The following is a 23,823-nucleotide window of genomic DNA, read 5'->3' as shown; positions in this document are numbered from 1 at the left end:
AAAGAAAAAGTTCATGATAATGTTTTAAAAACTACCTCAAGCACATAAAACATAATTTTATTTTAAAAAGTAAAAAAATTAAGTTCTAAACTGTTTTCCTGTGATATACTTTATCTTTCAAAAGGAATATATTAAAATAAACTTTACTGATGATTCTTACTGTTTAAATGTATTAATCTACATTTTCTTCAGGAGCTAAATAATCAAACCCTTTAAGATTCCTGTTCTAGTTTTAGGTGATGGAAGAAGAAAGGGTAGTGATGTGAATGGAATTTGAAGAATTAGAGATAACAGTAGGATTCATATCCTCCAGTATACATTGAAGTGATACAGTAACTCAATGAGGATAAGGCAGATATAAGTTACATTTATTATATGTCTAAGTTCATGAATAACAATTATTCTACCCTATATCAAAACACCTATTGTAAGATGAGGTCTATATACAGCCCAGAACAATATCTCAATTCCACTTTTCTCCATGTTGAGGAGGCATCCTGATGAAGCTGATCTCCTGAACCTCTTCAGCTATGTACAGCTCCAAGGGGAAATAAGAGTGTCGTCAAAGAGACAAGGTAGCAATTCTCTCATCGACAGTTGTACAGGCAGTCCTCGGGTTACGTCGGACTCGACTTACGTCGTTTCATGGTTACGTCGCCACCTCCCATTTACAGTATTTATAAAAAAAAAAGTTCAATCATTTCGACGTATATACATATGTGCTTTGTTTTTTATTATTTATTTACCACAAGTGAAAGTCAGGAATTGTTATCTTTATTTTAATTTTTTTTACTGTTTCACTTCATTACTGCTGTGTATGTGCTCCATGTGAGTGACGTAGGTGCTTATGTAGGTGGGTTCTGACTTACGGCGAAAATTGTATTATGTCGCACCGTAGGAACGGATCTCCAATATAACCCGAGGACTGCCTATACACTTCAACATGTTTCAGAAAAGCTTAGAATCTGGATAGGTGAACTGAAAGAACTAAATATATACAATCATGTACTTCTGTTTTAAATTATCTTTCACTTATGTCTATACCTTTTTGGAAGCAATATAATTAGACCATACCATAGCCAGAGTTTACTCTTCTTTAAGGCATTGTAACAGTGGACTGAAGCCCAGACTGCAGATAAGTCTGATTTCAGTTACCCAGCTCACCCACATATGAGCTGTGTGACTTGGGTAAGTGATTTAACAAGTACCCACTTCACAGAATTGTGAGATATAAATCAATCAGTGTAATGTGATTAGAATAGCACCTGGTCATCTAGGTATGGCTATTATTATTAAATATTTCACTAAAATGTAAAACTTTCTGATAAAAACCAAATTGACAAGTAAAGGGGTTTATCTGGGGATTGCTGGTACTAGAAAAATGGCAATGTTAAATGATTCTCCTTAAAACTATCATTAAAATCTGTGGATATTCTATTATTTATCAAGTAATCTGACATTTATGATGAAATCTGAAGGATTACATGGAACTATATGGGTAAGACTCCATCCAAGAGCTCTGTCTTATTCACAACTCATCACATATTCTCTGCTTTTGTCAAACTAGGGGCCCAGTGCATGAAATTTGTGCACGGGTAGGGTCCCTAGGCCTGGCCAGCAATCAGGGCCGACTGGGGCCTTCCTTCCCCCAGCTGTCAGCTGCTGGCTAGAGCCTGCCTTCCCCTGGCTGCCAGCTGGGGCCTTCCTTGGTTCTGCACTGCCCCCTGTTGGTCAGCGCACGTCATAGCGAGCAGTTCAACTCCCGGTTGGTCAAACTCCCGAGGGGACAATTTGCATATTACCCTTTTATTATATAGGATTACTAAGAAGCTAACAGTTTTTCAGTTCATATGATATATTTATAGCTTGGTAAAAAACTGGTAATTTACCTGATAAAAATAAATGACTGGAAATAATTTAAGTGATTAACACTAAGGAAATACTTAAGTAAATTCTGTCTACTTGACTATTACATAGCCACTAGAGGCCTGGTGCATGCAATTTGTGCAGGGTAGGATCCCTAGGCCTGGCCTCCCCACCTCCTCCTTCCCTTGCTCCCTCAGCACCCTGCCGCCACCTCTGTTCATGTTCTGCACCACCCCCTGGTGGTCAGCGCACATCATAGTGAGCGATCAAACTCCCACTTTCACGGTCAAACTCCCAAGCAGATAATTTGCATATTAGCCTTCTATATATATACACTAGAGGCCCGGTGCACAAAATTCGTGCACGGGGGGGGGGGGGGTGTCCCTCAGACCAGCCTGCACCTTCTGCAATCTGGGACCCCTCAAGGGATGTCTGACTGCCCGTTTAGGCCCGATCACACCAGGATCGGGTCTAAACGGGCAATCGGACATCCCTCTCACAATCCAGGACTGCTAGCTCCCAACCACTTGCCTGCCTGATTGCCCCTAACCACTTCTACCTGCCAGCCTGATCACCCCCTAACCACTCCCCTGCCAGTCTGATTGACGCCTAACTGCTCCCCTGCTGGCCCCATTGCCCCTAACTGCCCTCCGCTGCCAGCCTGGTCACCCCCAACTGCCCTCCCTTGCAGGCCTGGTCACCCCCAACTGCCCTGCCCTGCAGGCCTGGCCCCCCCCCAACTGCCCTCCCCTGCAGGTGTGATTGCCCCCAACTGCCCTCCCTTGCAGGCCTGGTCCCCCCTCAACTGCCCTTCCCTGCAGGCATGATCGCCACCAACTGCCCTCCCTTGCAGGCCAAGTCCACCCCAAGTGCCCTCCCCTGCAGGCATGATTGCCCCCAACTGCCCTCCCCTGCAGGCCTGGTCACCCCCAACTGCCCTCCCTTGCAGGCCTGGACCCTCCCAACTGCCTTCCCTTGCAGGCCTGGTCCCTCCCAACTGCCTTCCCTTGCAGGCCTGGTCACCCCTAACTGCCCTCCCCTGCAGGCCTGGTCACCCCTAACTGCCCTCCCCTGCTGGCCTGATGGCCCACAACTGCCCTCCCCTGCTGGCCATCTTGTGGTGGCCATCTTTGACCACATGGGGGTGACCAATTGTGTGTTGGAGTGATGGTCAATTTGCATATTACCTCTTTATTAATAGGATTAGAAATATTATTCAAGAATTTTTAGTAAAATAGGAAAACTTTCACAACAAATAAGTGCAAATTACAAAACTATATCCACATGATCAAACTTTTGCTTTAAAAAGTAGACTATTTTACCGGTTTGCCAAACTTTTATTTGTGCCACCTTCCAGATTTCTGACATAGTCAGACATTTACTAGTACGTGAACTATAAGTTACGAGTTTCCTTTAAATTGACTTAAAACTTTTAAGTTAATGCATTATATTTCATGAATATGAAATGCTGAACTATTAGACTGTTACAATTATTTTATGTACCACGAAGAAAAAACAAATGCTACTCGATAAACTGATATGATACCAATTTTAAATACATTCCAATTATGGAAAAGATAAAAGTGAAAAAAGTGTGCCTAAGAAGCAGTAAAATACGGTAACTTTTTAAAACTTGATATCCATGAAATACAGGTTTGATTGGTTCAGTATAAATTTTTAATACATGTTAAGTAAACACAGTTACTAGAGTAAAAATATAAAGTTTAGATTCACATACTACATACTTTATGGATAATTCACCTACATGTATGACCAATTACATAATATTTTCGTATCAGCTATATAAATACGGGTACTTTATAGAGAGTACCTATTTAGCTGCTTTGGCTCAATGGATAGAGCGTTGGCCTGTGGACTGAAGGGTCCCAGGTTTGATTCTGGTCCAGGGCACATGCCCCGGTTGTGGGCTCGATCCCCTATAGGGGGTATGCAGGAGACAGTTGATCAATGATTCTCGCTTATCATTGATGTTTCTCTCTCCCCCTCTCCCTTCCTCTCTGAAATCAATTAAAAAAACAAAAGAGTATACTTATTTATAGAGCTTGTTTATTTGTATTTATATATGGAATTGGAAAAGCAGGGAATGGCTTCTAAACTGAGTGTACTCAAAATTTCCCTGGAAAATCTCTATAATTATCTATTACATCAAGCATATGTGGGTTTATAAATAAAACCTGGTATGGTAAGGTTTAAGAATTGCTGAACTAGACTGCAGGAAGAAACTAGAGGAAAATACACATGCAGAAGTCTGAGCAATCAAGCTCTTGCTAACTTGTGGAGTTTATGCCATACTGTTTAATACTTAACCATTATAACTTTTAATATGAAAGAGTAATTTGTTTGAAATTGTAAAGATTAAATGAGATAGTGGGCAGCCCATCTTACTTGCTGATTAGATTCTAAACATAGCCTGGGGAGGGAGGTGAGATAGATGAATAAAAATCAGAAAGCACACACACACACACACACACACATATATATATACTAGGAGCCCAGCATGCGATTTGAAATTGGTGGCGCTCCAAGCCCCGCCCTCAGTCCCTCTAGTGGCCTCGGGCTGGTCCCGCCTTCTCTGGGCGCCTCCCTGCTTCTGCCCCATCTCAGTCTCTGACTCCGGAGCAAGCAGCAGCTCTGCCCCATCATGGCGCCAGAGGAGAGTGTAGAAGCCTCCCACCTGCTGCGCTGTCCTCCTTCCCCTGGCAGGTGGGCTGCAGGGCATTCAAAGTGTGAGCGGTGGGTGGCGAAGGACTGGTGAGGGGGGCGCTATGGGCTCTCACCCCTGCCCTCCCTGGCACGGGATGATTCTGCCTCTTCAGGGCTCCTCCTCGCTTCTGCCCTGTCTCCAGAGCAACACCCCAGCTAATATGCTAATGACCTGGTAATTACCTATTACGAGGTATCGACCATTAGCATATTAGCTCTTTATTAGTATATATATTTACTTTGTTTGATTTAATTTTGTATATTCAATATGAAAGTAACATTTTTATTAAATTTGCATTTCAAGAAAAATCTTATTTATTGAAAATATAGATTTAAGAGATTCTCTTCATGGAAAAAAATAGTAAACTATCTGAAAGCCATTACATGACGTGAGATATTCTTTGAATATCATTTCTATTCCTTGGAAGAACTGGCTACTGGGTCAGCACATGCCAGTTTTTAATAGGCCACAGTGCAGGATATAACTCTACAATCACAATAAATTTTAATAGTCATCTACAACAGAACATTCTCACATTTTGCTTTTGAAATGTAAATGCTCACCTTTAAAGTATTTCACAGTTTTAACTCTTAATTCTAAGGTAGCATCTTCATCACACACAAAAATAGTTCGGGGATGCTGCTGGAAAGCTGAAACAGTCCACATGTGATTGACTCCTTCCTCTATTGCTTTGTAGAGAGCAAATGCCTTGTGGGCGCCTGTTATGAGGATCATGACCTGAAAAATCGTGAACATTACTATTAATTCTTAAAATATTCCACATGACTGAGAGGCTCTATTTTTTTTTAAAGAAAGACTTTAGCACCAATATTCCTCTGAGGGTAAAATAGAAATAAACATCTCCATATTTCTTCATAGTACAAGGTATTTCTATTTTTTAAAGGAACAGGCGGACACAAAGTGTATCTCCTGGTTTAACAGGTAAAATAGCATCTTGTTATTTATAAAATATTACTGAATATATCTTAATGCCTATGATTATTAACATTAAATACTGATGAGCATAAAAGGCTGATGTGCAGAAAATCTGGGAGAAAACAAAAGGGCTGTTTTGTTTTAACATAACCAGGAATGATATACCAAATTGTTCTATTCCAGATAAGCAATAAATATTACTTTGGAAAACTAATCTAGAGCAAGAAGCCTGAAGACTGTTTCATTGTACATGTGCTATCTAAAGGTGTCTTGAAAGAAAATCAGGTTTAAAGTCAGAGAAAGACAAGTACCATGTGATTTCATTCAAGAACAAAATGAACTAAAAACAAATTACAGACAAACTCATAGATAAGAGAGGCTGACAGCTGTTGGGCGCATGGGGACAGTGGTGGGGGGTTGAGTTGGGAGGGTGGAGGGATAGAGACAAACAAGAGAAAAAAAACTTATGGGCATGAATAACAGTGTAGTGACTGTCAGGGGGAAGGAGGGTAGGAAAGATAGAAGAGGGTATAGGGGGGACAAATGGGGATGGAAGGAGACTTGACTGGGGGTGGTGAATACACAATGCCGTATATAGATGATGTGTTGAATTGTGCACCTGAAACCTGTACTAGTATAATTTTGTTAACCAGTGCCAACCCAATAAATTCAATAAAAAGGAAAAAAAAAAGAATTTAGTTGAATTCTAAATACGGCAATGAGACTGACAGAAGTTGAAAGCTAGACAACAATAAAAATGTGAACAGGATGCAACCAAAATACCACTAATTTGGCAACATAATTCCTTCAGTATCTATTGATACCAAAGAAAAAAACATTAAAGAACATTTAATTCTTACTTCTCTGGCATCCATCACTGTCCCCACACCAACTGTCAGAGCCATGGTTGGCACCTTTGATAAATCTCCATCAAAATATTTAGCATTTGCCAATATGGTGTCCATTGCTAGGGTCTTTAATCTTGTCCTTGATACTAAACTGGATCCTGGCTCATTGAAAGCGATATGACCATCTGGACCAATTCCTTTCAAAAGAAACACACACACACACATACATATAGAGATAAGTAAATAAGGCTCTCAAAATTCAACATGCCTTTAAGAGCAATAAACAGTTATAATCACACTTACCTTGTTTATTTGATAGCTGAATTTCTAATGCTGCATTAAAATATTTGTCCCTGTATTTGATTCAAAAACTTCAAATGTTTTTCATATGCTTAGCAGTAAACTAGCATGACTCCAGTAACAGTAAAATTAAGTATCTATCTATATATATAAAAGCATAATATACAAATCAACTGGATGGCGGAATGACCGGTTGGCTATGACATGCACTGACCATCAGGGGGCAGATGCTCAACGCAGGGACTGCCCCCAGCCTGCAGGCCCCTATGGCAGTAGGCACTTGAGAACATTTAAGGAGTGCACTACCTCGCCCAATGGGGAACGAGGAACCGGGGGTGGGTGGTGGTGGACGCAGGTGGCACCGGGCCCTGATAACCCCCCTGGTCACCCCCCAGAGGGCTGGTGAGGGGCAGGGCCAGCGAGCGGGTGGAAACGGCCAACCTCTCTGTCCCTCCCCCGGGCCAGCAGGTTCTGATCGCCCAATGGGGAACCGGGAACTGGGGGTGGGTGGCAGCAGACGCGGGTGTGCTGGGGCCCAATTGCCCCACCAGTCGCCCCACACAGGGCAACCAGTAGCGGCGGGGGGTGGGGCCAGCTGTCAGCAGCCAGGTAAGATTGGCCCTGATTGCAGGCCAGGCCTAGGGACCTTACCTGTGCACAAATTTTGTGTGCCAGGCTCCAGTGTCCTCCAAGATCAACACTAGTGGTCTCACTGACCATTTGGGTCATACAAATGTGTACAGCAAAACTGAAATGATCAGCAATTGTTCATGATGGAAAGGGGTCAATACATTCCTTTACTGACCATGAATAACTATCAGAAATTGAACTTCCTAATATAAAATTGTATTTTTTAAATGTTCATAATGTTTTACAAAGCTTTATAAAACTTTCTTAAAAGTAATCATGAAATCTAAAAACCATGGCTAATTCTTATTCAGTTTTAAAATTGAAACTAAAATACCAGAACCTTTATGAAACAGCTCTAAAACCTCAGTCTGGATTGTACAGGGTGAAGCAAAAGCAGGTTTATAGTTATTTGTATGGAAAATCATATAATAATTAATACAAGAATAAACTATTTCACATACAACTGTAAACCTACTTTTGTCCCATCCTGTATTCTTTCTTGTGCTCTTATAGTTCTGTAAAGTAGATTGTAAACTTCATGAGAGTAAAAACTTTATCTTCTTCATTACTGTGTCCTTACCATTTAGAACAAGGCACACAGGAGCCCTAACCGGTTTGGCTCAGTGGATAGAGCGTCGGCCTGCGGACTCAAGGGTCCCAGGTTCGATTCCGATCAAGGGCATGTACCTTGGTTGCGGGCACATACCCAGTAGGGGGTGTGCAGGAGGCAGCTGATTGATGTTTCTCTCTCATCAATGTTTCTAACTCTCTCTCCCTCTCCCTTCCTCTCTGTAAAAAATCAATAAAATATATTAAAAAAAAAAAGAACAAGGCACACAGGAGGCTGAATGAGTGGATGGTTGCTATTCTTTGATATGCTGAGTTTCTCCCTCTTTCTTCTACCCTGCTCTGCTCCCCTCACAACAGGGGCTAAAACAATCATAATACTTATATGTCTCTTATGCAGAATAATTATTGTCTAGGGATAAGTGGATGTCCCAACCTGAAACAAGTGGAACTTCTCTCCAGAAAATCTGAAACTTGACCAGGGATACAGAAAGAAAAAAGGCATCTAGAGCTGAGGCACTTGATGAAAGCACTGCAGGAAAGAGTTGAAGAGTTCCTGCTTCGGAGAAATGAGGCTCCTGGTTCTTGTTCTTCCAAAGACTTGGGTTTTTGGTTTGTTTGTTTTTTTACAACTCTTCTATCCAGTCTAGAATCATTCCAATTAATTCACTTTTGGTCTCAGTAGATTATGTTTCTTGCAAACTAAAGTATCTAATCACGTAACCAAAGCGTTAAGGTTTTCCCTACTGTCTTCTTTTTTAAAAAAAATAATCTTAAGATGATTTTAAAGTTTATAATGGCTTTGGAGTATATTTATAAAATTCCATGTTTGTGTATTTTATTGCTGGAGTGGATCAGGGATGACATGATATACCGTATTTTTTCTCTCAACATTTTTGTCATCAAATGAAGAATGAGAACTTCTGAGAGTACATTTCCTCCTTTTTCTTTTCTTCAGAGGGAAAGAGAACTCCTGCTGCATTCCCAAGGAGTGAGCAATGTGGGTTAAAATCCTTAAACTCCCCATTTTGGCCTCAAGCCCAACCTGCAATCTCTAATCCAACTTTACCTTTAATAAAGCTGATATTTTGATCCCATTTAGGGGCTCAGTGCCATTGATCTCTCTTCTACCTTAAACAAACCCTGGAACAAAAGAAGGGTTAGTGGTAAGACCCAGCTACCAAGCCTCATCTTGAAAATCCAATGATAACAAACCTAGATCAACAAAGGTAAAAAATCCAAAGAGATTCTTTCATGAGTACACATCCAATAATAGGGTATCCCAAACAGTAAAAAGTTCAAAGAAAATGCAATAAGCTAACTCTTCATTCCCTATACAGAGAGTAACCATGTGCTTTGGATGGTACATATAGACTCTCAGACTCTGGACCATCACATGACTACAAATGAAGATGTTAATAGAAGAGGCAAGAAAATCCTCTTAAATTTTCTTGTGGAGGGAGAATTACTACAGAAAGCTTAAGAAAAAAAATGGGTTAAGAAAACAAAGCAAAGTTATTTTCAGTAAAAATCAGTGATAAATAATTATAATTTATGCACCATTTGTTTCAATGGGCAAGGTGGCTTATAGTGAGGAAATGCACCAAAAAACTTGAGCTAAAAGGAAATGAGAAGTAACTCAAAGCTATGGGGAAAGAAGAAAGTTGTACCAGAAATCTTTGATAAGGGAGATTCAACCTTAAATATTATATTAAGCTATAGATGCTTTCTGGAAAGCAGGCAAAAAGATAAACTGGAGTCAAAGAGTTCTTATCAGTTTTTTCCCCAGTAAATTCCTGGCAATGAGTCCCTAAGGGATTTGCTGCATGGATCCTCTGCAAATTCAATGAATAGGAAAAAAAAGTCCTCAATGAGAAAGTAAAAAAAAAAGATATTCTTCATGCAGACATTTTAAATAATGAATCTCTAATAACTTACATGCCTTTTTGTATAACAGTAGACGAGTGAAAATTTCTTGATATCACTAAGATAAACAGTTTAGGTATGTTATATTACAGTAATTATACTAGATTTTGGTATGGATTTTAGAAAATCTAAAGAACACCTGGGTAGTGCACTCCTTAAATGTTCTCAAGTGCCTACTGCCTTAGTTTTGATACTGGCAAGTGCAAATAGTAATTATCTCAGAATTGAGACACATGGACAAAAGTGGAGTGCAAATGTTTTACAGGAGTGTTGAGGTAATATTAGCAAATTTTATTTAACAGAGAGACAACTTTTCTTTAAAAATATATATATTTGTATTGATTTCAGAGAGGAAGAGAGAGGGAGAGAAAGATAGAAACATCAATGATGAGAGAATCATTGATTGGCTGCCTCCTGCACGCGCCCTAATGGGGATCAAGCCCACAGCCCAGGCATGTGCCCTTGACTGGAATCAAACCTGGGATCCTTCAGTCCCCAGGCCAGCGCTCTATCCACTGAGCCAAACCAGCTAGGGCCACACAGATAACTTTTCTACTATGAAAAGCAAAAGAGTCTAACTTGGGATTCTTGCTCAAATAAAAATCATTCTATCTACACAAGAAAGTAATTGATATTGGTTCTGCTAGGCCGAGATAAAAATTTCCATAAAGAGCACTAGTTGGTTTGGCTCAGTGGATAAAACGGCCTACGGACCGAAGGGTCCCGGGTTTGATTCCGGACAAGGGCACATAACTCAGTTGCAGGCTCCACCCCGGCCTGGGCCCTGGTCAGGGCACATGCAAGAGGCAACCAATCGATGTGTTTCTCTCACATCAATATTTCTGTCTTTCCCTCTCTCTTCCACTCTCTCTAAAAGCCAATGGAAAAATAACCTCAGGTGAGGTTTAAAAAAAATTCCATAAAAAGAGACAATTTTAATCTTTCTGGATACCTTTATAGGCAATTCAGTAAAAAGGCAGGGAATTTAGTAAATTATGGCACAATTATTTCAGCATCCAAAGTTCAGAGAAAGAAGACGGAACGAACACTTAATGGAGTATCAACTATGTACCAAACACTTTGCAAGGCATTTTATACATGTCTTAACAGTTAATTCTCACAAATTATGAAATCGTTATTCTGAGCTGCAATTAACTTCTCAAGGTCATACAGGTAAGTGGCCAAAACAGGATGCAAATTTCTTTCTGACTATAAAACCCAATTTTCCCTAAGGACAATCAACCACCTCAACCATACTTGGCCTCCTCAACCATTAATTAATCTCATACAGCTCTACTGAAAATCTAATTTGTGTTCTTTTCAGCAGTGTTCTAATAAATTATAAGATAAATCCAGACTACTTAATTTAGAGCTTTAGTATGTTTAGTTGAATACTAAAGAGTCTGCCAAAAAACTATTTTAGTTTCAGTGTAGTTAATGGTATTCTAATGTCACATACTGTTTTAATGGTAATGAATTAGCTGTCTCATGCTTCATATTGATGACAGAAAACTATGTTGTCATTACAAAGGAAGAAACTCTTCCACCTATTTTTAATGATAATTATGCACAAAGACATACACACACATATAAATTTCAAGAGGAATTTCATCAATTCAACATTTACTCACTTTGTAATTTATTAAGATAACTAGAGGCCCAGTACACAGGCCCAGTGGGGGCATCGGGCTGAAACTGGCAGTCCGACATCCCCCGAGGGGTCCTGGATTGCGAAAGGGCGCAGGCCAGGCCAACGGACCCCACAGGTGCACCAATCTGTGCATCAGGCCGGTTTTGGCCCAATCCCACAGGCCAGGCCAAAGGACCCCACTGATGCACAAATCCATGCACCGGGCCTCTAGTATGCATATAAGATCTGTGGTTAATCTCTTCCTGCCCTCCCCCGTTAACCCATCACCCTCCCCTGTGAGATTCATCAGTCTTATCCAAGTTTCCATGCCTGTGCGTTGAGAATCTACCCCCTAGTGGTCAGTGCTCGTCATAGCGAACGGTTGAACAGCCACTTAGGCTTTTATATATATATATTATATTGCTTAATTCATATTAACTAAAGGCTGCTGATAAATAAAATCTTACATCATCCTTAATTGATTTCTTAGTGAGATAAAATAATTTAAGTTACTAGTACAGAAATGCTAAAATGCACCTCTTCCACATGCAAACTTTTAGAGATTTAACCCTGTAATAAGATAAGAAAACTGGGTTGCAATGAAAGAAATAGGATAAGAATATAATTTAGAAAAGCACATCCCTTGTTTTGTAAGATGTAGTATGCTGTTAATTCTGAAGAGGTAATTAGAAGAATTTGGCAGGGATTGGGACCTATTTCTCAAGATGTAATTTAAACAATTCCAAATTGCAAACTTGATTATTTTTTGATGAAAATAAAGTAAAATAGAAATCAGTAGCTGAATAAATGTGTATTATAGGCAAAGTTGTTCTTTACACCTACACAATGGTAAGATTTATTTTTGTAATTCATAGCACCTAATCGAAATATTAACAAATGATTAATGATAAAAATGTTTTACATACCTCCAACAAAAAGATCAATTCCTCCAGCTTCTTTTATTTTTTCTTCAAATGCATCACATTCTGCTTGTAAATCTGCAGCATTCCCATCAAGGATATGAGCATTATTAGGATCTATATCAATATGCTTAAAAAAGTTATTCCACATGTAAGAATGGTAGCTTTCAGGATGCTGTCTGGGAAGTCCTAAATATAAAGTTAATAAATAAAAATGTAATTATTTTCAGAAATCTAAAATTTACTTTTCTGATTAAGCTCTAAATGTTACTTAAAATACATAATCTTTCTATACTATATTCAATTTTAAAGCATTTTTATGTGGAAAATATGCTAGGCATTATTTTAACCACTGTACATACATTTGTTAAATTAATTAATTTGTATACGGTATCTATGGAAACATTATCACTCCCATTTTATAGATGAACAACAGAAGCACAGAAACGTTAAGTAACTTTCTTAAAGTCACATAGCTCACAGAAGGGCTGGAATTCAAACACGGAAGTCTATTTCATGTGCATTTAGTCACTATATTCCATTTCTCATATATGTAAATTTTAAAAAATATATTTTTATTGATTTCAGAGAGGAAGGGAAAGGGGAGATAGATAGAAACATCAATGGATAGAATTATCTCATCTGCATGCCCCACACTGGGGATCAAGCCCGCAACGTGGCATGTGCCCTTGACTGGGACCCTTTAGTCCATAGGCTGACACTCTATCCACTGAGCCAAACCAGCTAAGGCTCAAATATGTAAAATTTTAACTAATGGAACTGATTTATGTGTTAATATCAACATAATTAACCATACAACTAAAATGTTGGTCCATATTCCTCCTGTATTTTTCCTATATGCCTGCAAAGTACATTGAATCACAACATTTCTTTGGTTATCACTTAGGCTACCATTAAAAGTGTTTTATTATATTTAAACTAGAGGCCCGGTGCATGACATTAGTGCATTGGTAGGGGGGAGGGGGTCCCCTCAGCCTTGCCTGCACCCTCTCGCAGTCCAGGATCCCTCTGGGGATGTTCACCTGCTGGCTTAGGCCTGCTCCCCAGGGAGAGGACCTAAGCCGGCAGGTGAATATCCTCCAAGGGGTCCTTAGTGCTGCCGCAGAGGTGGAAGAGGCTCCCGCCATCACCGCTGCACTCACCAGCCGTGAGCCCGTCTTCTGGCTGAATGGCACTCCCCCTGTGGGAGCACACTGACCACCAGGGGGCAGCTCCTGCATTAAGCGTCTTCCCCCTGGTGGTCAGTGCTTGTCAGCAACCGGTCGTTCTGCCATTCGGTCGATTTGCATATTACGGTTTTATTATATAGGATGTTAAACAGTTTATATGCATCACAGATCTTTCTAGTGAAGCAAGTTAACAATCAATAAATTATAAAAGCATCACAGCTACAAATATACTTAGAAAATCTTTATTTTACTAACTTTTATATACATATTACTTTATTCCTCCCAAGACTGGTTTTAACTTTGCTTTAAGGAAAAATACAAAAGAGAATGAGAAATGTGAAGAGATTAGATCAAAGTTATAAGACTGGTACAGTGCAAAGCCCACGATGAATACAGATCTTCTGATTTCTAGTTCCATATTCTTTCTACTATATTGTGCTGTTATTGCAAAAATAAAGATTTTTTTATAAAAAACTCCCAACCTCATCATAAGGCTATACATTATATTCTAGAAATATATTCATATTATATTAAAAACAAAATTTCAAATAATATATTAAATATTCTCAAAATATAGTCATTTTATTTAAAATATAATATATATGACATATACAAATAATACAGTCAAATAATTAGCTTACCTACATATTCATCCATGTTAAAGGTCTTCACATATTTAAAAGAAAGGAATCCGTTCTTGTGATATTCTATTAGTTTTTTATAACATCCTAATGGTGTACTCCCTAAAACAGATAAAAAAATACACTTTCTAACATAACATAAAAATCTAATTTAAATATTTACAATAACTTTATCCTATATTTCTTATCAGGCAAACAATTATTATTTTAAATATGTATTCAATTAAAATATGTTGCATTAGTCTCTTTTCAAGGTACTTTCAAATTTTACTAAACTAGAATTTGCTGATAAAGTTGGAAATCTGTCAATGAAAACTAGTTCAGAAAATTATTCTTGAGTTGTTAGGTATTTGGAATTAATGTTGTATGTTCCAAGAATAGAAACATTTAGCACATTTGAATCTTTTAACTTAATTTACCTTTGGAGAAAAAAGTTGAGAGTATGTATAGCATAAATGATAGATAAATGGATCAAGTGTTGACCATGTACTGCAATCAAAAGGAAAATGAAAGGTAAATTTAAATATTGTCCCTACTTTCAAAACAGACTCTGAAACTGGCCAGGATTGAGTAAGGAACCTTAGCCTTTAAGTTTTCAACTGGAGCTCGTTTCTCATTTATTATCATGTTTTATCTTTAGTATCTATCAGCTAAATCTATCAGTAAAATGACTTTTAAGAAATGGGATCTTGGCTTTGGGCACTTTATCTGAATTCCTGATTTATTTTATAAATGTAATTCTTTCACATGTTTATAAAATTAAGAGATAGTCTTAAAAGATATGGCACAATAAAGGTAAATGAATTTAGCCACTTGAGGATGGCTTCCCTTGGTTTTCTGAATGGGCTCTAGTTTGTCATCTTAACTACTAACAGGAAGATTGGATTGCCTGCTTTCTTAGGGCAAGCATCTCGGTCCTCACATCATCACAAAACAAAACACCTGCACACAAAATTTCTACTGCAGTGGCAGGCAGAAGTATGATAGAATTCTCTGGCAAAAATAATATACATACACACACCCAAATTCTAGAATAGTAAAAAGACGGTGTCTCAGTTGAGATGACAATAATAGAAGTGCCTATAAAAACTATGATATAGACAGATTCAGAGAACAGACTATTAGATTTTCTTAAAGTTAAGCATACATATTGTTTTAAAATGCAATTAAGTTAAAATTTATGTGGTCAAATTTTACAATTCCTTATCAAAGATTTATAGTCTACTAATATAAAACCTGACTAAAAAATGAATATGTTTTTTCTTTTTCCTTCTAAAAGCATACATATTCTATCTTTCATTGTTAAGGGAATAGTTATAGAAATCCCTCCTTAATTTAAGGATATATTAATGAAAAGGTGAGAAGTTGTTACAATGGTGAAAACAAAAAACAAACATTTTCTATGTTTTAATCAAAGTGGCTGAAAGATATGGTACAGGGTGTATTGAAATAAAATTCATTTTATTATTTGCTTTACTCATTTACTAACATAACTAACATTTAGCAAGTGCTTACTATAATTCTGATAAAACAAAGATTAAGACTACTTCTATCCTAAACTGGCTGGGTGTTGCTCAATGGTTGCGCATCTACCCATGAACCAAGAAGTCACTGGTTTGATTCCAGGTCAGGGCATATGCCTGGATTGCGGGTTCAACCCCCAGTAGGGGCAATGCAGAAGGCAACCCATTGATGTTTCTCTTATCGATGTTTCTGTCTCTCTATCCCTCTCCCTTCCTCATTCTCTAAAAAATAAAAACATAAAAAAAAGACTATTTCTATCCTAGAAGAACTAAAAGGAAGGGGTAGGCAAGTACAAAATAACCATAACACAAGGAAAAATATAAATGACCTATAAGAAACCTGGAGAACTATAGTAAAGCCAAGAAAACTATAGTCTTGCTTGTTGGAGGAAAAATCAGAGAAAATGGCATTTCAACTGAGTCTTGAAGGAGTAGCATTCCAACAGTGAAAGATGGAGTAAGTTGTAATTGAGAATTAACAAAAAAGATGGGGGAGGAGTTTCAGAGAGGACATCTGTATGCCTACCATGTGCTAGATGCAATGCTAGTGTTTTCATATATTAGCTCATGCAAATCTCACAACCTTGGGAAGTTGGCATTATCTTTCCCATTATGAAGAGGAAAGAATTGGGTCAAAATGATTAAAGAATTTGCCAAATATCACATGGCAGTGAAGCCTGAGATTCAAGAGACTCTGGTTCCAGAGTTTTCATTACATAACATGAGTGAAAATAAAGCCAGCACATTCAAGACTATTCTTTGAACTAACAGCAGACTAATTTGCCGGTCACGATTCAGTGTAGGGGAATGGTGGAAATAAGTCAGGAAAGTAGGTCAGGCCCACAGCATGCAGGCCCTTAAATATCAAGCTTGCTAAAAATCACTGCAATAAATATATATTGAGCAAATGCTTCCTTGAAGGATAATTACAATAGAGTGTTACTTGCAATTACAGAAATGTTCAAATTTCAAAACCACAGGGGTTGGGGCAGATGTATTAGTAGGCAAGTATACTACCCAAAATAAAGTGAAAGTTGTATATCTAAATACACAGAAATATGTTTAGCACTGTTGGCATTTATGACTCTAAAGCCTTTCGGTCCTCACACTCAAATTACTCTTTATTTCTGTATCATAATTAAGACAGAGTGATCAAGTTAGCTAGCTTGAATGTAGACCAAGTTTACAACATGAACACTGATACAAAAGCCATGGTTCAACCACTGGGGCTCACATATCAGAACTGCAATGGCTGAGGGGCCCAGAACTGGTGTGAACAATTTTAGAAAATCTCTCTCTGCCATTCTCATCAAGATCTACTGCACTGGACCAAAAAACAAAAAGCAAAGAAAAAAAAAAAAATCAAAAAATCAACTTGGTGAGCTAACTTTCATAGAAATTATGCAAGTGGAAAATATATTATGATTGTACCTTTTATGTAGTTGGCATGTATGGGGGGAGGAGCAGATACTGTTTAAATAAAACACACTTAAACTTTAAATTTATTTAGTATTTACAGTATACAAGGACTTGCACAAGCATGCTTATTTAAGCTCAAAATAGATGGTAAGTTGTTATTATCCTTATCTATATATATAAAAAGCCAGCGACCAGAACACCCTAACAACTGGAACAACCGGTTGCTATGATACCCACTGTGGCCAGCGGAACCGGCCTAATATGGGGGTGGGGCCGGCCGGCCGGCCAACCTCCCATGGCCCCTCCCCCTGGCTGGCCCCACCCCTGATTGGCCCACCTCACCCCAATCAGACCACAGCCCCTCCCCCTGGCCTGCCCTGCCCCTGATTGCCCCCCCAATCGGGGGCAGGGCCCACCAGACAATTGCCTGCAGCCCCTCCCCCAGCCAACCCGGTCCTGATTGGTCCCCAATTGGGGTAGGCTGGCTGGCTAACCTCCTGCTGTCTCCTCCTCCTGATAGGTCCAGCCCCGATCCGCCAATTGGGGCCGGGCCAGCCGGACCCCACCCATGCACGAATTCGTGCACTGGGCCTCTAGTCTTTCTATAAGGTAAGGAAACCAAGGCTTAGGGATATAGAACAAATGCCTTGCAGTAACCAAGAATGTAGCAGCTCTGATTCCAAGTCCAACACTCTCTCTTGTGGAAGTCTACAATATCAAAGAGAGTGTCACAAGATCAATGATATTGCTTGGTTATTTTTAAAGAAAACCTTAACAGAGAACTAAATCCAATAAAATATGTAACAAATGCTTGTGGTTATCCTGCCATAAAAATATACCAATATGCAATTTTTTATAATACTTACAGAAAGAAAATAAACACAGATTCAATCAAACATATTTTATTAAAGGAAACCATTAAATCACATATCGTTAAGTTTCTAAAATGGGGGGAAAATGGTGTATTACCTGTTGGTAAACCCAGTGTAAAATACCTGTCCTTTCCAGGTTTGAACTGAATGATGCGATTACAGATGTACTTGGCTGCCCACTCACTAGCCAGGTCATAGTTATCGAGAATTACAAGCCTCATTATGGTGATGCACAGCTTCCAGGACAAGTTCAAACCTAGAAAATCCATTTACAACACTTTAATTGACAGACACTTAAATAGAAGTGCAACATACTGATGACTTCAAAAAAGACATTACTTAAGAAAGACATGTATTATACAAATACAATCTGTACTTTCTTTTTTTATTTTTTCTATCACCATTAATCCCCTCTATGCCCTCTTCCACCTCTACCACCCTCACCCCTACCCAGACCTATCTCCACCCCTGCTAGAATCACCACACTGTTGTCCATATCCATGAGTTCTCTTTTTTTCTTTTTAGCTCACCCCTTCCCAAAAACACCGACCCTCTTCCCCCAGAGCTGTCTGCTTGCTCTCTCGGAGTCTGTCTCTGTTTTCCTTGGTAGTTCAGTTTGTTCATTAAATTCCAGATTTGAATAAAATTATATGGTATTTGTCTTTCTTTGACTGGCTTATTTCACTTAGCATAATGTATAATCTTCTCCAGGTCCATCCATGCTGTGGTACATTTACAATCTGTACTTTTAAAATAATAATAATAGCTGTTCTCTTTTGAACAGACCTTGGTTTCTGGGCAATGGGCTAGGTCCGTGGTCGGCAAACTGCGGCTCGCGAGCCACATGCGGCTCTTTGGCCCCTTGAGTGTGGCTCTTCCACAAAATACCACGGTCTGGGCGAGTCTATTTTGAAGAAGTGGCGTTAGAAGAAGTTTAAGTTTAAAAAATTGGGCTCTCAAAAGAAATTTCAATCACTGTACTGTTGATATTTGGCTCTGTTGACTAATGAGTTTGCCGACCACTGGGCTAGGTATTTTCTAATCTTTACAACAATCTGCTAAAATAAATATAATGCCTAGTCTTAGATGAGGACGGACACGCACACAATTTAAGGTTACACAATTCATAAGTAACAAATCCAGAATTCATATTAAGGCAAAGTTACAATAAAGACACCACACTGCACTCACTGTCTCTACAAGGATATTGTATAAATCAGCATCAAACAAACCTAAAGGCAAACAAAGCAGTACAGTACTCATTTCTTGATTGCAAGTTAATGGTAGTAATGACTACTCAGCAACTTTTGGATTATTTACTAAAATCCAGAATTCTCCCTATAAATATTGTAAAAAACAAACCTCCCTTCATTAAATAATGTTCTTATAGAAATGATACCTGCACTTTAAAAATATTCAATCAATATAGAAAGGTACAAATAAGTTTTTAAAAAAATCAACCAAAATCCTACCACTCTTAAATAATTCTTATATTATTAGGTATTCATTATTCTAGATATGTATGTAATGCACACATATAAATAGAATGTATACAAATAATTTTTAATAATGGGGTCATACAAGACATGCTATTTTTTGAGTATTTAAAGTACTTTTATTTGAGATAATTTTTTCCATTTTTTTAAATTAAATATATTGGGATAATATTGCTTAATAAGATTATATAGGTTTTGACATACTATTTTTAATAAAAATCATAACACTAAATTTTTCCTGCATTCAACAAAAGAAAAAGAAAACAAAATAAACTAAAGAAACTGCTGATCTTTGGGGGAAATTTTTTCTTCACAAAAAGCAATTTCAGTTCCTAAAAGAATAAAGTTAAGAAACAATATTACACAAATAGTAAAACAGCAGTGTCATTTAAAAGCTATATGATTCCATTTTAGACAATGTGGACTGACCTACTATTATTAAACAGAAAATTGCATTCTTATACTTTCTTACATCCCAATTTCTGTAAGAGGTATTATTTTTGTATTGTCAAGATTTACAACATTTACACTATGACTACAGTTTCCAGATTTTAATTCTTAGTTGTATATTTCCACCATTCCAGATTTTAACTTAGTTTTATATTTAGAAACTACTTCAGCAGCAGTCCTGAATTCTGTACCAACACACTTTACATACATAACAAGTCAAATTCTTTAATGGGAGTAGATTTCATTACAATAAATATATGGAACCTAAAAGATGTCTTTAGGACCCAAACAATTTATAATTCTGGCATAACAACTATTATGATCACCAACATCTAGAATTCTGGCACAGTAAGAGGTAAATAGCATTTTCTTGTTAAAAATATAGCTTCCCAGGCCCCTCTCACTGGACATAGTATTTCAGAAATGGGGTCCCAGGGAATCTGCATTTCTACAAATATCACAGGTGATTCTTACTATTAGGTTAAATTTGAAAAAACACACAAAAAACAACAACAACAAAAACCCCCACAAAAACACAAAAACAAACCACCAAACAAGATGATTGCACTGGAAAGAGCTTGTTCAAGTAAGTCTCTCAGATCAGGTACAGAGAAGGCTGGTCTGATTTTGGTGGTGGTGGTGTTTTTTTTGGGGAGGAAGGAAAGAGGGGCTGGTACGTTTTTTAAACTCTTTGGAGAGCTCAGAATTCACTCCCCAAAAGTTCCCACACGAATCACCTCGCCCAGAGTACAGCAGGATGTTTTTGCAACATTTATGCAGATGAAAACATCTCTCAGAGATCCAAACTGCTGTGGCCTTGGGCGATTCTCTGGCAGCTTTCAATCAGGGACACAGCACCGCTTCTTCTCCTTCAGGTGCTGATTCACGTTGGACGTGGCCGTGCGCGGCTTGGAGAAGGGGCTGCTGAGCCTCAGCTTTGGGGCTGGACGGGAGCTTCCACAGGACCGGAGGCTCACAGACAGTCTAGGAGCCACACTGAATGAACTCCCAGAATCCTTGCCCTGGGCTGGTTCCCTACACCACACCGCACCGCACCAGACCTGACAAGGAACCCCACCAGGGAGAGGAAGGGGTGGGGGGCAGGGGGGCAAGGAGTGCGGGGGAAGGGGAGCGGGGCAGGAGGGGCGGGGAAGTGCGGGACGGGAGGAGGAAGGTGGAGAGGAGTGCGGGGTGCGGGGTGCGGGAGGTGCGGGGCAGGGGGTAAGTAGTGCGGGGCAGGGGGGCGGGGCAGGGGAGCGGATAAGTGCGGGGCGGGATGGGGAAGGTGGAGGGGAGTGCCGGGCTGGGGGGTGCGGGGCAGGGGGGAAGAAGTGCGGGGCTGGGGGGGCGCGGGGCAGGGGGGAGGAAGTGCGGGGCAGGGGGGAGGAAGTGCGGGGCTGGGGGGGCGCGGGGCAGGGGGGAGGAAGTGCGGCGCCGGGGTGCCGGACCCAAAGAGGGCCCCCAGCAGCAGACAGGGCTGCAGACGCCCCTACACTGTGGCCGCTGGGCCCAGTCACTCCAGGAACTAAGGCTGGCAGCAAGTGAGGAGGATGACTTACGAATTTGTAACAAGTGTCAGGAGAAAGCCGCCAGGGAGGAGGCCCAGCGAGAAGAGGTCATCCTTCCTCCCCCACCCCCCACACACACACCCCTGCTCCTCGGGGCCCCCGGGACCCCAATCCGCCAGGGCTCCACGTCCCCGAATCGGTACAGAGCCCACCGGAGGGGGCAAGACCCGCCAGGTACGCCCACCCCACTCCCCTTCTTGGCCCACAGCCCTGGGCTCACCCGCCGACTCACCTGCGCTTCCGACGCCGCAACCGCCGGAACAGCCCACACCTCGCAGCCTCCGAGCGACCCTGCCCGCGGAGCCGAAGACCCGGATGCAACGCCAGGCGCCAGGGGGCGGCGGCGGGTGCGCATGCGCGGGCCTCGGCCGGCTGGTGGAGGGCTGCAATGCTCATACAAAAACATACTTTGGTTGTTGCTCATCATGGCGATGGAAATTCATCTCTTTACCACAAGCAATTGGTTGGCGCCTGCTTTGCAAGCACAATGACAGCTAAGCGCTTTTCCTCAACGAGCTCATCAAAGTTAAGTTTGCTAAGTGCTGACAAAGGCAAAATGTTTATAAGGGGAAACCTTGAAGCAGCTCCGGAAGAGTAAACCCAGATTTTCATGGGATGTGGGCTTGTGCTGAATGGGTCTGAAAAGGGGGAAGCCCAGCCGGTGTGGCTCAGTGGTTGAGCATTGATCTATGAACCAGGAGGTCATGGTTTGATACCCAGTCAAGGCACATGCCTGGATTTCGGGCTCCATCCCCAGTCAGGAGTGTTCAGGAGGCAGCCAATTAATGATTTTCTCTCATCATTGATGTTTATCTCTCTTTCTCTCTCTCCCTGTTTCTTCCTCTCTGAAATCAATAAAAATATGTGAAAGAAAGTTACAAAGGTGTATATTATATAGACATATTGCAGGAAAACAAGAAATGGCACATGGAATTTATGGCCCATGAGATTTCTGTGTGCCAGGAAATGTTTTAGCAGGATATTCCATGACCAGATTCATATGCAAAACAAAAATCACCCTGTGTGCCTATAAAGAACAGACTGAAGTTAGATGAGGAGGAGATCAGGGTAAGCTGGATTTTGCCAACAATAGAATACAGAGAACCCACTAAGCCCAGGAAATAGCTTGCCAAAGGTATGCAGGCAAAAAAATAAAAGTTACACAGGTGGAATTTTGAATTACTCCCATGTGGCTAAGACTAGGATGTATTTCAAAAACTAGCAGAAGTTGAATTTGGCAAGAGAGATCAAGATGAAATGAAGTAGATTGGAGGCTATGCATAGAAGTTAAACTTTATATATCCCTACCCCAACCCTAGTATCAGGCATGCACTATTGGCTGATAGTTTTGGTATTTTTTAATTTTTAACTTTTTTAGAGGGGTTTTGGTATTTTTAAAATCAAGAATGGATGTTACTTATCACTTTCCTGCATCATTCTAGAGAAAGGATGGTTTGCTTTTCCATTTCAGCCTGTTGGTGAATTAGTGGCTGATTTTCAAATGTAAAATATATCTTGTGTGGACAAAAAAGGGGCTAAACTTGACAAGCTCAGGGGAGGCATGCATGGCAGGCCTTACAAACTCAGAGACCTAAAGTCACCACACAGGATGATCTTGTTGTAGGCAGCAGGAATGACACCCTGTGGTAGACTGGTGGGGTCATTCTGGACCTGGGTATAGCAACCGTGGTACTTGAGTTCTGGCTAGAAAAGAATTCGGAGCCAAGACTCAAACTATAAGGGGATATCTATTTATAAAATCACAGAGGTGGAAGAAGTAATTTGTAGAGGAAATGGGCTGAGGAGACAAGTTATAGAGGCAAAGGCAGGGCCCTAGGAGCTTTGGGAGTGAGGAAGGTAACAGTGATGTGCCTGGGAGAGGGGATGAGAAGGGGCGGGGGGGATAAGGTAGGAAGGGGAGACAGGGATGGGGGTGGGTATGGGGAGGGAAGGGAATGGCTCTGGCATGCTCCCAGGAGGGAGAGAGCACTGGGTCCCCTGTCCTAAGGGTTTAAAGGGTGGAGGTTTTAGGGGAGGTCCCATGGGAAGATCTCAATAGAATATTTAGCAGCTTTCCTGGTCTGTCCTTGCAGGGTCTGGGTCTTCACTGATTGATTGGTTAGCGAGAGAGCAGGGGGTCATTAGTCAATGCAGCTGGTTCTGAGGTCAGCCTTGGTGTCCTTTGTCTGGTTTTGCTGCTTTTCTGGGCCTGGAGCTGACATACAACCGAGGCCAAATGTTATCTCTAGGGAGGGAAGATCTGGGGGTGGGGAGAAAGGTCACCCTGGGGAGGAGATCTCAGCCTACAACAGTCTT

General features: G+C 40.3%; 2 protein-coding genes across 3 annotated transcripts in view; one reads left to right on the top strand and one right to left on the bottom strand.

The window, feature by feature from the left end:
• Positions 1-2,484, top strand: part of GUF1 (GTP binding elongation factor GUF1) — a 30,567-nt gene extending 28,083 nt beyond the window's left edge. For both annotated transcript variants that reach the window (XR_013813592.1, XR_013813593.1), the window contains one exon: positions 490-2,484. The gene's annotated coding sequence lies outside the window, so the exon portion shown is untranslated. The remainder of the gene's footprint in view (positions 1-489) is intronic.
• Positions 1-21,853, bottom strand: part of GNPDA2 (glucosamine-6-phosphate deaminase 2) — a 28,931-nt gene extending 7,078 nt beyond the window's left edge. The window contains exons 1-6 of the mRNA XM_079772632.1: positions 21,740-21,853; positions 18,091-18,249; positions 14,180-14,281; positions 12,355-12,537; positions 6,388-6,572; positions 5,155-5,329 (exon numbers count right to left, since the gene is read on the bottom strand). Coding sequence (XP_079628758.1) covers positions 5,155-5,329; positions 6,388-6,572; positions 12,355-12,537; positions 14,180-14,281; positions 18,091-18,214 — 769 coding nt within the window. The 5' untranslated portion in view covers positions 18,215-18,249; positions 21,740-21,853. The remainder of the gene's footprint in view (positions 1-5,154; positions 5,330-6,387; positions 6,573-12,354; positions 12,538-14,179; positions 14,282-18,090; positions 18,250-21,739) is intronic.
• Between the last annotated feature and the right edge of the window lie 1,970 nt (positions 21,854-23,823).

Source organism: Cnephaeus nilssonii (genome assembly GCF_951640355.1).
Source record: "Cnephaeus nilssonii genome assembly, chromosome: 1".
Taxonomy (NCBI): domain Eukaryota; kingdom Metazoa; phylum Chordata; class Mammalia; order Chiroptera; family Vespertilionidae; genus Cnephaeus; species Cnephaeus nilssonii.
The sequence above is the reverse complement of the archived record's forward strand: the minus strand, read 5'-3'. Positions and strand labels throughout refer to the sequence as shown.